The sequence below is a fragment of the Brassica napus genome, chromosome A5 (assembly GCF_020379485.1).
Source record: "Brassica napus cultivar Da-Ae chromosome A5, Da-Ae, whole genome shotgun sequence".
Lineage (NCBI taxonomy): Eukaryota > Viridiplantae > Streptophyta > Magnoliopsida > Brassicales > Brassicaceae > Brassica > Brassica napus.
In genome coordinates this window covers 12,797,116-12,811,887 of record NC_063438.1, presented here as the reverse complement: position 1 = coordinate 12,811,887, position 14,772 = coordinate 12,797,116, and the positions used below count along the sequence as shown (strand labels likewise).

General features: G+C 37.5%; 2 protein-coding genes and 1 pseudogene across 2 annotated transcripts; 2 read left to right on the top strand and 1 right to left on the bottom strand.

The window, feature by feature from the left end:
- The first annotated feature begins 1,449 nt into the window (after positions 1–1,449).
- LOC111215891 lies at positions 1,450–4,623 on the top strand (annotated as a pseudogene).
- Positions 4,624–5,835: 1,212 nt separating this feature from the next.
- LOC125608593 (secreted RxLR effector protein 161-like) lies at positions 5,836–6,835 on the bottom strand. Its single transcript, XM_048779011.1, has 2 exons — positions 6,701–6,835; positions 5,836–6,267 (listed from the first exon to the last, which is right to left on the bottom strand). Exons 1-2 carry the CDS (start codon positions 6,833–6,835, stop codon positions 5,836–5,838), a joined length of 567 nt encoding a protein of 188 aa, XP_048634968.1.
- A 4,667-nt stretch (positions 6,836–11,502) lies between these two features.
- On the top strand, positions 11,503–14,759 carry LOC106381056 (endoglucanase 5). Its single transcript, XM_013820917.3, has 9 exons — positions 11,503–11,820; positions 12,052–12,465; positions 12,782–12,868; positions 12,981–13,145; positions 13,238–13,361; positions 13,530–13,693; positions 13,770–14,094; positions 14,161–14,211; positions 14,292–14,759. Exons 1-9 carry the CDS (start codon positions 11,608–11,610, stop codon positions 14,627–14,629), a joined length of 1,881 nt encoding a protein of 626 aa, XP_013676371.2. The 5' UTR covers positions 11,503–11,607; the 3' UTR covers positions 14,630–14,759.
- The last annotated feature ends 13 nt before the right edge of the window (positions 14,760–14,772 follow it).

Below are 14,772 nucleotides of genomic sequence, written 5' to 3'. Positions count from 1 at the left end.
GTTTATTAAGTTAAGATGAGGTTCTTCGGTAGCTGAGATTCCTGAGATGGTGTCTGAGAATGTCTTTGTATTTTGGTTCGTTTGGGATACTTGAACAGATCTGAGACTATTTTCTAGTAAGCAGTGCTGGAATATGTCGGCATTGATGTGGGACATTACTTCTTTCATCGGATCTGTTGAAATGGGTTCTAAGTGATTCTTGGATGGTTAATTGATCGGGTCATATTTCCTCCATATCCTTGTTATTTTGTTGAATGGTCTCTCAGTCTTTGTTGGCTGTTTAGTTCTTTCACCTTGTGTTGCCATGTTTTCAATTCTCTAGATTAGCGAATTCAGTTCTTTGTTTTTGCTCTGTCTACATTCTTGTTGGACCTTTTTGTTTCACATCTCCTTCCTCCTTTGTTATTCATGGGTAAGCTTTTATGAGCATCATGTTTTGCAAAGGGTTTGGGTTTATAGCTTGATTTTGTAGTTATGGTTGTTAGGGAAATCCTACTAGACTTTGTCTCACCCAACAGCAATCACTTGCTAGTTATGATACACCTTGTTAGGTTTACCCATACACCTAACTTCCCTACTCTTTGAGTGTTAAACCTTTGGATCTTTGTGATGAACAACAGAGACTTAAAGATACACGATTTTTAACCCAGTTTCCTTGCGGTACCTCTGGGGTGGGATCCTTCTCCCACGACTTCCACTATCAAGCAAAGTTTACAAGTTCCTCTCACTTCTAACAAGCTTGAGAATGACAAAGGAGATTACAAAAGGAGAGATACCAACGCACTCTAAGAACACAAAGACTTGAACTTTGTTTCTTCTCTTGTCTATGGTAGCTTCTCACTCTCTGACTACTTCTCTCTTGTCTCATTTTTGCCCTTTGCTCAGCCTGCAGTTCCTCCTTGGCTGCCTTTGAACCTTTTGCTTGTCTCCCTCTTGAGACCTTGTGGAATTTCCCCCTTTGTTGTCTCTTTTTCTCTAGATCTTGTAGAGCTTCTCTATTTTTTATTTTTTCTTGATTAGGAGGCACAAATTAGGTTAAGGAGTTTATATATGGTCTTCCAAAACCCTTACACGAAATGGGTTTTAGCCACTAAAACCCAAACATAACTTGGAATGAGGCATCCACAGAAACGCATCCACGGAACTGCATCTGTTTCCAATTTCACATAACCAAACCCATCCATGAAATTGCATCCATGGAAATAGCATCCATGACCAAATGCACATTTCCAACAGTGGTGATGTCTCCTTGCAGCTTTTGGTTCTTTAGCTCTCTCTCATTTCCTTTGGTTGTGGAATCTGCATCCGGTTGACTGTTGATCATGTTATGCATTCAATGGTTCCGCTTTGGTATTTGAAGTGTGTCATTGCGAAGTTGTTCTAATTCTCTCTAATAATTGTCGGTTTGTTCATGGGGCTTTTGTTTTAGCCTAGTGGTTTGGAGCTCTTCAGTTAGCTCTTATCAAGCAACATTTTGTGATTCAAGGACGGCATCTCTTGTGCTCGTCATTATGGTTGTGTTACTAGGTTCCGGCCGATATATGTGTTCACAAAATAGGCTTATTTGTTCTTTAGCTTCTATGGGGGAAGTGATTTTCGGTAAGAAAGTCTTGAGCATTGGTGAAAGTTAGTTTTTAATTTCTATGGTTTAGTATTGTTGTATTTGCTTCATGTGTTGTTCGGCTTGTGGCTACGAGTTTATCCGGTTTATGTCTATGATGTGTTTTGGATAATTGTGTTGTGTTGAACATCCCATTTAAGTTTGTGATGGAATGATTTGATAAAAGATAATAAAAGTACGGTTCATCTTCAAACATGTATCATATCCTAAATATGATGAAATACGATGAAATGAGGCAGTTATTTTGTAAATTCAATTAAAAGTACATACATGTAAAATTCTGATATTTATTGAAAACATGTATCCCACTAACATTTTACTTCTGCGAATAAAAGTACTATCGTATTGAAAATTGCCAAAATTAATTTAATTGTAGTTACATTTTTTTTTGTTGAGAAAGTAGTTACAAACTTACATATTTCTTGCAGAAAAGAGAGAATCAATTCATTCAAAGGTATTGAATTGTTGCAAAAAAAAAAAAGCAATTGAATTTGTATATGATGTTATTACTTAAGGTCAAAAAATAATACTCCCTCCGTTTTTCAGTATAAGTCGTTTTAGAACTATGCACACAGATTAAGAAAGCATTAATTTTTTATATTTTTTAAACAAAACCATCACTAATTATTTACGTAACCACAAATCAACCAATAATAAAATAGAATGTATATTTTATTGGTCATATAACATTAAGTGTTAATAAATTTTACATAGAAAACCGAAAACGTCATATAATTTGGAACATAAAAATTTCTTTAAAATGACTTATATAAAAAACGTAGCGAGTATAAAATATAAAAAAAATAATATTATTATTTTTGGAATAAAAAATACAAAATAGGTTCACGTCCCAGTGATATGTTTCAGAAATTATAGCAAAAAGTTCACATCGCAGCATAAGATCAGTTCATGCCCAATTGCCCACCTACGAAAAGTCAAAAACGAAGCCTAGCTAAATCAATGGTTATGAATAAATAAATGACTAATAGATACAAAGAAGAAAAAAACATAAAGAAATAGAAATTATCTTATTAATTAAATCATATTCTGCAAAAATTGATGTAAGTCAACGCATCATCCGTTGACCCATGGGAGGAGCCATTATGTCTTGTTTCTGCCTTTGCACATTCCCAATCCATCCTATATAAACCAATATACTACCAAGTCAAACATTGACAAACAAACAAAATGTATTCAAGAGTTTGTGAGGAACAGTGTCGTCTTAGGTCTGGGCCATTGTCGGGTTTCGTAAGTGAATCAAGCGAAGACATATTGCGAGTACTGGGTTTCGAGATTCATTTAATCTCAGTCTGAAATGAGTCTGAGCTGGAAAACGCGAGTTTGTTACAAGTTTGGATCCCACATTCAGTTACAAAACGCGTGAGTCATCATCGTCTCTTGACGAAAATCAAAACAAGCGAGAGACAAGGAGTTTTACACAGAGAGAGAAAGGAGAGACTACGAATAAGCTGGAAGAGAGTGCTAGTCTAAGAACAGTTTAATAGTTTAATTCAAATTAAAATTGAATTAAATAATTCAAAATATTAAGATATTATTATTTTTTTTTGTTTTTTTTTAAAGTTCTGAACGATGGTCACCCTTTGTCCCTTTCTATAAACAAAATTTTAATTCCAAGTTTTTTTTACTTTACAAAAAGGAAAATAAAACGAAGAAATGTGAAAACTATATTCTCAAACCCTAATTTGTTCTTTTTTCTTTACAAATGGGTCAACCAAATCAAAGTCCGAGTCTGAGGATAAACAATAACTTCAACCCAACCACCGGTTTACGAAAAGCAAATGGTTGAAACCGATCAGAAATACCCCAGCAATGGTGGAATGGTTAACCAACCAAGCGTAGTACCCACTATGGGTATACCGGCTTAGTATATAAATCCCAGTGGAATGGGTAACCAACCTTATGTTGCACAAATTGCCCTGCGGTGATTATTAACCAACCAATATCAAACTGGACTTCAGGGCTTTGTGATTGCATGAACGATGTCGAAAATGGTTAGAAACTATTTTTTTTTAATTATTCATTTTGTTGCGTTTTTTACATAATGATTTTGATCTCTTTAATTGTTGTGTATTTTGGATCAGCAATCATTCTATGCAGCTTTCCGTTCGTTACATTCGGGCAGATCGCATAAGTTACCGATGAAGGCACAACAAGTAAGTATATATATACAAATGTAAATCGATTTATCATGCATATACGTAGATTATGATTGTTAAGACTCGAGATTAAGGAATAAAAAACAAGTTATTACTAATCACATATATTTGCGATGGCGGTTCACGTTAATGATCTTATTATAATATATATACCTTGTGTTTATGTAGGTTGTGTAGGTTGTGTAATGAGTAGAATGCTGTACGTATTGATATGTTGTCAGTTTTGGACACCGTGTGTTTACTCATGCACATTCCGGGCCAAGATCCGAAGTAAATTTGGGTTACCAGATGCTCCAGCTCCAGATTGGATAACCCATTGTTTCTGTGAGTATTGTGCACTTTGCCAAGAATATCGTGAGCTCAAGAACCGTGGCCTTGATCCTTCCATTGGTAAATTGTCAACCGTCTATGAGTTTCAGTCCCAAATAATCTATCAATCAACACTGTTAAGGTATCGATCCAAGTCTTAGGTCGTAGACTCAACTTAGATTACTGCTTGATCAAGTTGACTAATCGATCTCGATCTTGACAAGTGAAACGCGAAACTAAAACAGATCAACACACAGGTTTTTCACGCGGTGTTCACCGCACCTCCCCGACGTGTAGAAGCTGCTATACTCACGGAGCTAGCTCAGCTAGCAACTCACTTATATAATCGTTGTGATTACAAGTGATTGATATCTAGATCCTGATATCGTTTGTTCTTCTTTCAGCTGTTACAAGCGTATACACAAGGAATTAACCGGAGAGGATTACATCAGCGACTACGACGGAGATGACAGTCTTTCAACCTTTGATTCCTCCGATGAAGACAAAGGCTCATAGCTTTAACCAGAGAATGCTTGGGGACTTCAAGAGCTGCGATCAACTGCTGAATCTTTTCTCTTCTTAGTCTAGCACTCTCTTCCAGCTTCTTCGTAATCTCTCATTTCTCTCTCTGTGCAAAACTCCATTTCTCTCGCTTGCTCTGTTTTCGTCAGGAAGACGATGATGACTCACGCGTTTTGTAACTGAATGTGGGATCCAATCTTGTAACAAACTTGCACCTTCCAGCTCAGGCTCATTTCGGGCTGAGACTAAATAAATCTCAAGGCCCACTACTCTCAATATGCCTTTGCTTGATTTACTTACGAACCCAACAACGGCCCAGACCTAAGACGACAGCGTTCCTCACAAATCTCCACCTTGTCGATTAGGTCATTCAAACCCAATTCTTTCCACCGAACACTGTTCATCCCCTGAAACGTCAAACCATGTCGGAATCTCCTCGGAACAGTCGTACCGGCTCAAACAGCTACTGCGAATAAAATGACACTCCATTTCTGATTCCCCAAGAACCTATCAGAAGTCCTAACCCTTTTTCTTTAACTCTCACTCTTCCACCCGACTTCAAACTTCGTGAGACGCCTCCAGCACCTCCACAAGTCGAACCAGAAGAACAAACAGCTCTAATTCAGTCAGAACCAACTGAAGCTCCACCTCAAAGACAAACCAACCTTGAATACTGTAAGTTTTCTTCCTTACACAACTCGAATCTCCCTTTAGAACAAGAACTGATTAACTCGTTTCCTTTCTTTCAGTTAACGAGCATCTGAACATCTTTGGAGAGACTCCAGTAACTCTTGCCTAAGTGATTTCAGCTATTCTTTGTTAGTTAAACTCGTTGTTTGACCAAGAACAAATTACTAACAAAATCTGTTTTTTTGTTGAAACATGTACTCCTTCCTTATAAGACGACCAAACAACATTATCACCTCGGAGTACTTCGACACATGATCAGACGGTGACCCTCAGTGTTACGAGGCACTTCTCGAACGCGCTTCCAGGTAAACACTTGGTCAACATATCTGCTGGGTTTAGAGTATTGTGAATCTTTAGGATCTTAACCAACCCGAAATTAATAATGTCTCTGATGAAATGAATCTTGTTAGCAATGTGCTTAGTCCGGTCATGATGTACTGAGTTTTTAGCTAGGCAAATAACACTTTGTGAATCACAATGCAGCTTAAAATACTTTGTATTGAATCCCAACTCACTTTAAAACTCTCTCAACCATAACCCTTCCTTTGTAGCCTCTGACAAAGCAATGTACTCAGCCTCTGTTGTTGATAACGCAACAACATGCTGCAGTGATGATCTCCAGCTAACGGTGTTACCACCCACTTGAAAAACATATCCAGTTACTGATATTCGTTTATCGAGATCAGTTGAGTAGTCTAAATCACTGAAACCTTCGATCTCAAAATGTCCTGATTTTGAGAAGTTTAAACAGACCTCTGTAGCTCCATGTAGATATCTCAATAGCCACATAACTGCTCCCCAGTGCTCACGACTTGGCTTTGATTTAAATCTGCTCACCAAACCAACTACAAAGGCCAACTCTGGTATTGATCTTACCATCGCGTACATCAAGCTTCCAACCGCATTCGCATACAAAACATCATCCATAAGCTTCGCCTCTGTAAGCCACTTTTATCAGTCAAACTCTTCAGCTTGAATTGACAGTTTGTAGGGGTTACGACTGGCTTACAGAATTCCATACCACACGTTCTCAAAATCTGTTTCACATACTTTTTGAGTCAGTTTCAGCTCTCCCTTCTTTCAATCTCTGATGATATTCATTCCAAGTATTCTAGCCGTTAGTCCAAGATCCTTCATTTCAAACTCAGACTTCAAATCTTCTTTAAGTCTAGATTTATTTCTTACTCCTTGTTGCTATGAGCATGTCATCAACATAAAGAAGATATAGACATTGTATCCTGATCTGTTCTTCTTTGAATATACACACGGGTCCTTCACACACCTCGTAAAACCAATAGCCTTCATAAAAGAATTGAACCTCAAGTTCCATTGTCAGGGTGATTGTTTCAACCCATATAGCAATTTTTTTCGGAAGACACACCTTGCCTTCATCTCCTTTCTTGATGAAACTCTCTGGTTGTTCCATATAGATAGTCTCATCTAAGTTCACGTGAAGAAACGCCGTTTTCACATCCATTTGTTCCAACTCAGCATCAAAGTTGACAACATACGACATAATGATCCGAATGGAAACATGCTTTAGGACTGGTGAAAATATTTCATTGAAGTCAACACCTTCAACCTGAGTATAACCTTTACCCACAAGACGTGTGTTGTATCTAGGATCTTCCACTCTTGGTATACCTTTTATACTTATAAATCTATTTGCAACCAATGATTCTTTGTCTCAGAGGTCTCTCAACAACGTCCCATGTATCATTCTTGTCAAGCGAGTCCTACTCTTCACCCATAGAAGCATTCCACTTTTACTAGTTCTTACTCTTTCTAGCTTATGCATAACTCTGAGGTTCATTTACCTCAATATCCGCAGCACTGGTTAAAGCATATGCAACAAAGTCTCCACTTTCAAAGGTAGCTGAGGTTTAATCTGCCTCCTCGCCCGATCTCTTGCCAGAAGATAATCATTCAATGAAGCTTTGGTGTTCTCAGGCTCTTGTTCTGTCTCTTCTCCCTCGTCTTCAGAATCTGAGTTTCTTTCTTTGTTCAAAGATGATCCACCTTCACCAGTGTTTCCTGTTCCTGAAGTCGTTCCAATTTCAAAAGAAGAACCTCCTCTAGTAGGACCTTGAATTAGATCAGCCTTGAATGTCACTCACTTTGTTTTAGGAGAAACATCAACTTCTTTTCCCTTGTACTTTATGTACAGACTGTCTTCATTGAACACCACATTCCTACTTATTGTAGTCTTTACATCCTTTGGTAACCAGACTCAATAACCAGACTCGATAGCCTTTTATTCCTTGTGGATAACCCATAAAGATACCTTTTATAGCTCTAGGACTTATCTTGTCTTGAACCGTGCGCACGTAAGCAACACAACCAAATCTTCTAAGATGACTGAACTCCACCTTCACACTAGACCAGACTTCTTCTGGAATCTTAAACGCGAAGTAAGCGTTTGGAGTTTTGTTAATCAGATAGATGACCGTAGAAGCAGCTTCAGCCCAAAACTTCTTTTCCAAACCAGATCATCCAACATACATCGAATCTTATCAGCAATGGTTCTGTTCATCCTTTCTGCAACTATGTTATGCTGTGGAGTATAAGTACAAGTCTTGTGTCTTTTGATTCCAGCTTCTTTACACATCTTGTCCATAAAGTTGTTACAAAACTCGAGCCCATTATCTGTTCTAAGACACTTAACCTTCTTTCCGGTTTCCACTCTGATATGTTCTCGTAAGCCTCATTCTTAGATCGTAGAAACCTGATCAAAACTCCCTTTGAGAAGTCATCAATCAGCATGAGAAAATACTTACAACATGGAAAGATTTCTTCATTAGACATAGAATCCCACAGATCACTATGATCATAGCCAAGAATCTCTTTAGTCACATGTTTAGCACTAGGAAACGACAACTTATGAGCTTACCAAGAACACACTTCACAGAAATCCAAAGTATGTACCTCCTCGTTCAGATAACCATTCTTCACCAGAACATTCATGTTCTTCAAGCTCATATGACCAAGTCATGAGTGCCAATGGTTTGTGAGATTCACATCAGCTCTAGACAAATTAGCTTCGGCTTTAACTACAGATCCTTGTAAGTAATACAAGCCGTCTTTATAATCTCCTGAAAACACCTTCTTGCCATCTTTGAAGAAAGTAACCTTGTAGTCTTCACAAGTGTACTTACAACCATTCTTCTCCATTTTACCATACGAAATCAAGTTTCTCCCCATTGAAGGCATGTACCTTACACCAGTCAGCACCACAGTAGACTGATCGGGATTTACAATCTTCAGTTTACCAATTCTTTTCACCTTGCTGATAGTATTGTTTCCCATTAGTACTTTACCTCTTTCAAACTCTTCTAGATCAAATAGAACTTCTTTGTCCGGGGTGATGTGGAAGGTGCATCCTGAATCAAAAATCCATTCTTCTTTTGTATCTTGCATGCTCACTGTTAAGATCATTGGAAATTCTTTTTCTTAGAGCCACATTTGCGGAGTTTGAAGATCTTTGTTCCTTTCGTTCAGAACAGTCACGTTTGAAATGACCTTCCTTCCACACACCCAACACTCTCTAGCTTTAGCTTGAGACTTTCCTCTTGACTTTGAACGAAAGCCTTTACTCTTTGATCTATACTTTCCTTGATTTTAACATCTCTTGTCTGTCCTTCCCCTTGAGACCACAAAACCTTCAGCATTAGACTTAGGACGCTTTCCTAAGCCTTTCTCCCTGAGCTATGCTTCCTTTGCATAAGCTAAGGTTGTCACTTCTTTGACAGTTAGTGTCTCCTTGCCATTTCCATACTTCAGAGTATGAACCAATGAATCGTATTGTGGAGGTAGACTGGCTTTATTGCTTGATCCTCATCTGACACATTTATGTTAAGACTAGCAAGATCATCCACCAGCTTTAGAAACTTATCAAGATTCTCTTCAATACTCTTGTTCTCATCCATCTTGTAACTCGCAAAGCTTTGCTTTAGATAGATCCGGTTAGGAATGTCTTTGTTTGATAGTCTCCTTCTAAAGCTCTCCACACTTCAATGGATGTAGTTTCCTTCGTAACCTTTCTCAAGTGATTGATATCTAGATACTGATATTGTTTGTTCTTCTTTCAGCTATTACAAGCGTATACACAAGGAATTAACCGGAAAGGATTACGTCAGTGACTACGACGGAGATGACAGTCTTTCAACCTCTGACATCCTCTGATGAAGACGAAAGCGCGTACCTTGAACCAGAGAATACGTGGCGACTTCAAGAGCTGCGATCAACTGCCGGATATTTTAATAACAATATCTTAATATTTTAAATTATTTAATTCAATTTTAATTTTAATTAAACTATTTAACCATTTATATGATGATAAGTGGAAAGATCGGTTGTGAGTTTCTTAAGCATTTTCACAAGAATCTCTCAAAAATAAGAAAAAATAGAAAGTACAAGAGACAAGGAAAGAAAGTAGAGAAAAATTAATGTCTATATTTTTGGCATGATTTTAAATATTAATATTTGATTATAAATAAAATTATATACAAAAGTTATAATAAAGTTTGTTTTTTAACTTTGTAGTATTCCAGGCATATGGAAAAACTCATATTAATTTCCAAAAAAGTGGTATGGTGCACGAATAGACCATCACATCGGATATTCAAATGAAGTATAAAGCATAGCCTCGTATCCACTTGGTTACAAGGTGAAGTGGAGTGCCTTCGCTTAGCACCTTGGAACCTGCCTATCGCTTGAGCACCACCTTGTGTTTCATATAATAAAGTTGAGAAATAGTGGTGGAATTTTTTTTAGATAAATATATTTTATAAACTCTCAAATGAAAACTGATTCCCACCATCGTTCTAATTTTTATATTATTTTTTATTTATTTTAAACACTTACTAAGAAATTACATTAGAGATGTTTTAGTGTGGGGAAATTACACAAACAACAAGTTTGCACCGTGCAGTGAAATATACGATTGTGTTCCCCCTTATTTGTGTGAAGCCTATTAGGAAAATACTTGGATAATAGCAAATATAACATAAGCATAAACTTAAGTGAGGCTAACACCATTTACTGGAAAACTTCCACAATGTGAGAAGGAAAAGCTATGGGACAGTGTTCACTGAAAAATTTGATCAAAAAATGGGTATGATCAGTATATTCACGGCCTCTCGGTTAAACTCGAGAAAAAAATCCAGAGACTATAATTACAAAGAGGTATTTGCAACACAAGATACAACAACAAGAGAGCAACTCAAAAGCTTTAAAAATAGGCAGCAACAACATATATATAACGAAGAATCGTCAGATGTTAATATCAATGAAAGTGTCCAAGGGGGTCAATTCTCGATGTTGAGCAAAAAATATTAAGTATAGGCCAAGACTTTCTATTCAAAGCCGGTCTAACTTGTTCACTACTTCAAGCACTGACACTATTCAACCCGGTTCTATACTTAAGGATAAGAAGCCTCATGTCCCAGCGTTAAAGAGATTGATGGCGATGAATAAACCAGAATATGAAAAAAACGTTGTATGATTGCTTAAGTGCTGCTTCAGATGGAGGCATACAACCAATTTACGCATATGATTCTGGATCAATGGTGTCAGTTCCTAACGAGTCATAACGAGATCACGGAGAGAACAAGGATCTAGGGTGTTGTTATTTTCAGTCTAGCTATGTAACATAGCCTATGTTCTCCTCGTTCTTGATATTATCATTCAACATTATAGCTTTTTTTTTTTTTTTGAACAAACATTATAGCTTTGTTTACATGTTAAACAAACCGACAAAATAAAACTATAAATTACGAACATCAGAACATACGATTAAAGCGGGAGAAAATAATTGCAAGATGTGAATACCACGAATGGAACTTGTCCATCAACGCCTTAGCAAAAATCAACCAAAATATTATTGTTGACTTTTTGCATTACAAGATACATTCATCTATTTCTATTCAAATATATGGTCAATATCACGTTCATCAAACGGCTAACAATAAATACACGTGGCAACTCAATGTTGGTTCAGCTTCTGCACAAAAGTCTTAAAAGTACAACGTGAGAAGCTCTAACAAAACGTGAAGGCCATAACTATTATCAAACACGCACAAAACACACACGAACACAAGTAAGACAAAGACAATGATTATTCAGGCAAAACTATGTACCTATTTGATTCTCTACATTCCTCTCTCTCACCAAAGTCACAGACAAAACATCTCTCTCTCTATTTATATACACTTACTCACATCACAATTCTGAACAGAGAACATTTATTGGGAGAGAGAAGTTAACCTAAAGTAACATTGATCCAGAGAAATGAGTAAGTTTGGTGGGTCTTTGTTCGGCTTAAGCCTTTTACTGACCGTTCTCCTCGGGGCAGCCACCGCAGCAGCGGAGTATTACAATTATGGAAATGCCCTTGACAAGACATTCTTGTTCTTTGAGGCTCAACGGTCAGGGAAGTTGCCAGCTGCCCAACGTGTCAAATGGCGTAGCCATTCTGGTCTCGCGGATGGTCTTGCTCAAGGCGTAAGTCCATATATAACATACACTTAATTCGTATATTATGTAGTTGGACATACACCTAATATATATATATCAAAATATGATTTATTTCCGTGAGATGGTCATTGCAAACTAATTATCGAAATTAGCATTTGTTGAAACGTAAGAATAGTGAGTTGTATTTCTAATGATGATGCTAATACTATTTGTATATAATGATATTGACGTTGGTATTATATATATATGATTGAACAGGTGAGTTTGGAGGGAGGATATTATGATGCAGGAGACCATGTGAAATTCGGTTTACCAATGGCTTTCGCAGTAACAATGCTATCGTGGGCTGCGGTTGATAACCAGAAGGAGCTATCCGGTTCGAACCAAATGCAACAGACATTGTGGTCAATCAGATGGGGTACTGATTATTTCATCAAGGCTCATCCTCAGCCTAATGTTCTATGGGGTCAAGTGGGAGATGGAAAATCTGATCACTACTGTTGGGAGCGAGCGGAGGACATGACCACTTCAAGAACAGCTTATAAGCTTGACCAGTACCATCCTGGCTCAGACTTGGCTGGTGAAACCGCTGCTGCTTTAGCCGCTGCTTCTTTAGCTTTCAAGCCGTATAACTCCTCTTATTCTGCTATCCTCTTGACTCATGCCAAAGAGGTTTGTTCGCCTTTTCTTAATTTTGGTTTGGTTATCTGTTTTAATTTCGGTTTGGTTTATATTGGTTTGGTTAGTGATCATGGTTTTGCGTATGTTGGGTATTTAGTTATTTGGTTCTGATTGGTTTGGAAATTTTGGTTTTCTAATGGAGTTGATACGGTAAGACAATTATTTTAGGTTTATTTGATTCGGTCACAAATTCTGGTTCGGTTTTGATTTTAAATCCGGTTCAGCTTATATTCATCGCTACTCTTATGTTAAGGATCCGTTTCTGCTTAGATTCTGAACATTTTGAAAACCTGTTGTTGTGTTTCAGCTCTTCTCATTTGCTGACAAATACAGAGGATTATACACTGATTCAATCCCAAATGCAAAAGCTTTCTACATGTCATCTGGTTACTCGGTATAATCCCGTTTGATTTGATCTCTCAAAATCTTTACTTCCAGTTCTCTCTTTCCATTGAATATTGTTTCAGTACAATAAATAATGTCTATATTGTGTTAATGTTTTGAAGGATGAGCTTCTTTGGGCTGCGGCTTGGCTACACCGTGCCACCGGGGACGAGTATTACTTGAAGTATGCTGTAAATAATGCTGGTTACATGGGTGGAACCGGCTGGGGAATGAAAGAATTCTCTTGGGATAACAAATACGCCGGTGTTCAAGTTCTTCTCTCCAAGGTAAACCAACTGGTTTCTTCAAGAATGTTGTTTTCTTGAAGTTTCAAGAAGACTAATCTTGATCCATGTTTGATTTCTGTATGTTTGCATAGATCTTGTTAGAAGGTAAAGGTGGTGCATATACTTCGACCTTAAAGCACTATCAGATGAAAGCTGATTACTTCGCTTGTGCTTGTCTCAAGAAGAATGGTGGCTACAATATTCAAACAACTCCTGGTAAGTTAACTCCTATAACTTAAAAATATTACACAAATCTAACTTCAAGTCCAAGTAACGAAAGTTTAATGGTCTAATCGAAATCCTTATTCCCGGGTCGATTTACAAATTTCAATTTATTTTTAAGAAATACTAAGTTATGAAAGTTAAATGGTGTTGTTAATTCAGGTGGTTTGATGTATGTTAGAGAGTGGAACAATCTGCAATATGCATCTGCGGCTGCATTTCTTCTTGCGATTTATTCGGATTATCTATCTGCAGCAAACGCTAAACTCAACTGTCCTGATGGTTCAGTGCCGCCTCAAGCACTTCTAGACTTTTCAAGATCTCAGGTAACCAAATCTTTCACGAACACAAAACCATTTCTCAAGTGATTTTAAATGTGTTGACCGAGTTTTTCTCATGCAGGCTGATTATATTCTTGGAAAGAACCGTCAAGGGATGAGTTACTTAGTTGGATATGGACCAAAATATCCAATCCGAGTTCACCATAGAGGCGCTTCAATCCCTTCAATCTTTGTTCAACGGTCTTCTGTGAACTGTGTACAAGGATTTGATTCTTGGTATAGAAGGGCTCAAGCTGATCCGAATGTTATCTATGGTGCTCTTGTTGGTGGACCAGACCAGAATGATTACTATTCCGATGACCGGACAAACTACGAGCAGTCAGAACCAACATTGTCTGGAACAGCTCCACTCATTGGTCTATTCGCTAAACTCTCTGGAAAATTAGGTAAACCTTGTGCTCAAATAACTCTTTGTTCAATGGATCATCAACTAATGTTTTGGAATTTTGTAGGATCTTATGGAGGAGGATATTCTAAACCTTACCAAACACCAAAACCACCAGGTTGATATCTTTTACTTGCAGCTTCTTTTGTAACTTTTCTGCAGTGTCTGATTCTCATTTTCGCTGACACTCATCCACAGCTTCAGCTTACAAAGCTACACCAACAACATACACTCCAAAGCAATCAGGTGCACCAATCGAGTTTCTTCATTCAATAACTGCAAATTGGATGGCCTGGAACACGAGGTACTACAGACACAAAGTGATCATCAAGAACAATTCTCAGAAACCGATATCAGGCCTCAAGCTTAAGATAGAAGAGCTCACAGGACCTATATGGGGACTTAACCCAACAGGGCAAAAGAATACTTACCAGCTTCCTCAGTGGCAAAAGACTTTGAAAGCAGGGCAAGCTTACGATTTTGTCTATGTGCAAGGTGGTCCTCAAGCTAAGGTCTCTGTCCTAAGTTACTACTAATCCTTTTCTTTTAATTAAGATCCCATTTTCCTTTTCTTTTTTTTTGTTTATGCATTGTGTGAGATTTGAAAATGTAAATTTGTGTCCCATGAGAGATAATTATTTTTGCCAACCTAGTGAAGGAATCGAAGAAAGAAAATGAT

Excerpts from the sequence above, each read along its gene's own strand:
- LOC125608593 (XM_048779011.1), bottom strand. The coding sequence starts at position 6,835 with ATGTCGTATGTTGTCAACTTTGATGCTGAGTTGGAACAAATGGATGTG. Across the intron at positions 6,268-6,700 it reads AGAAAGGAGATGAAGGCAAG|TGGCTTACAGAGGCGAAGCT; the intron begins GTGTGTCTTCCG and ends GACTGATAAAAG.
- LOC106381056 (XM_013820917.3), top strand. The coding sequence starts at position 11,608 with ATGAGTAAGTTTGGTGGGTCTTTGTTCGGCTTAAGCCTTTTACTGACC. Across the intron at positions 13,694-13,769 it reads TAGACTTTTCAAGATCTCAG|GCTGATTATATTCTTGGAAA; the intron begins GTAACCAAATCT and ends TTTCTCATGCAG. Across the intron at positions 14,212-14,291 it reads CCAAACACCAAAACCACCAG|CTTCAGCTTACAAAGCTACA; the intron begins GTTGATATCTTT and ends ACTCATCCACAG.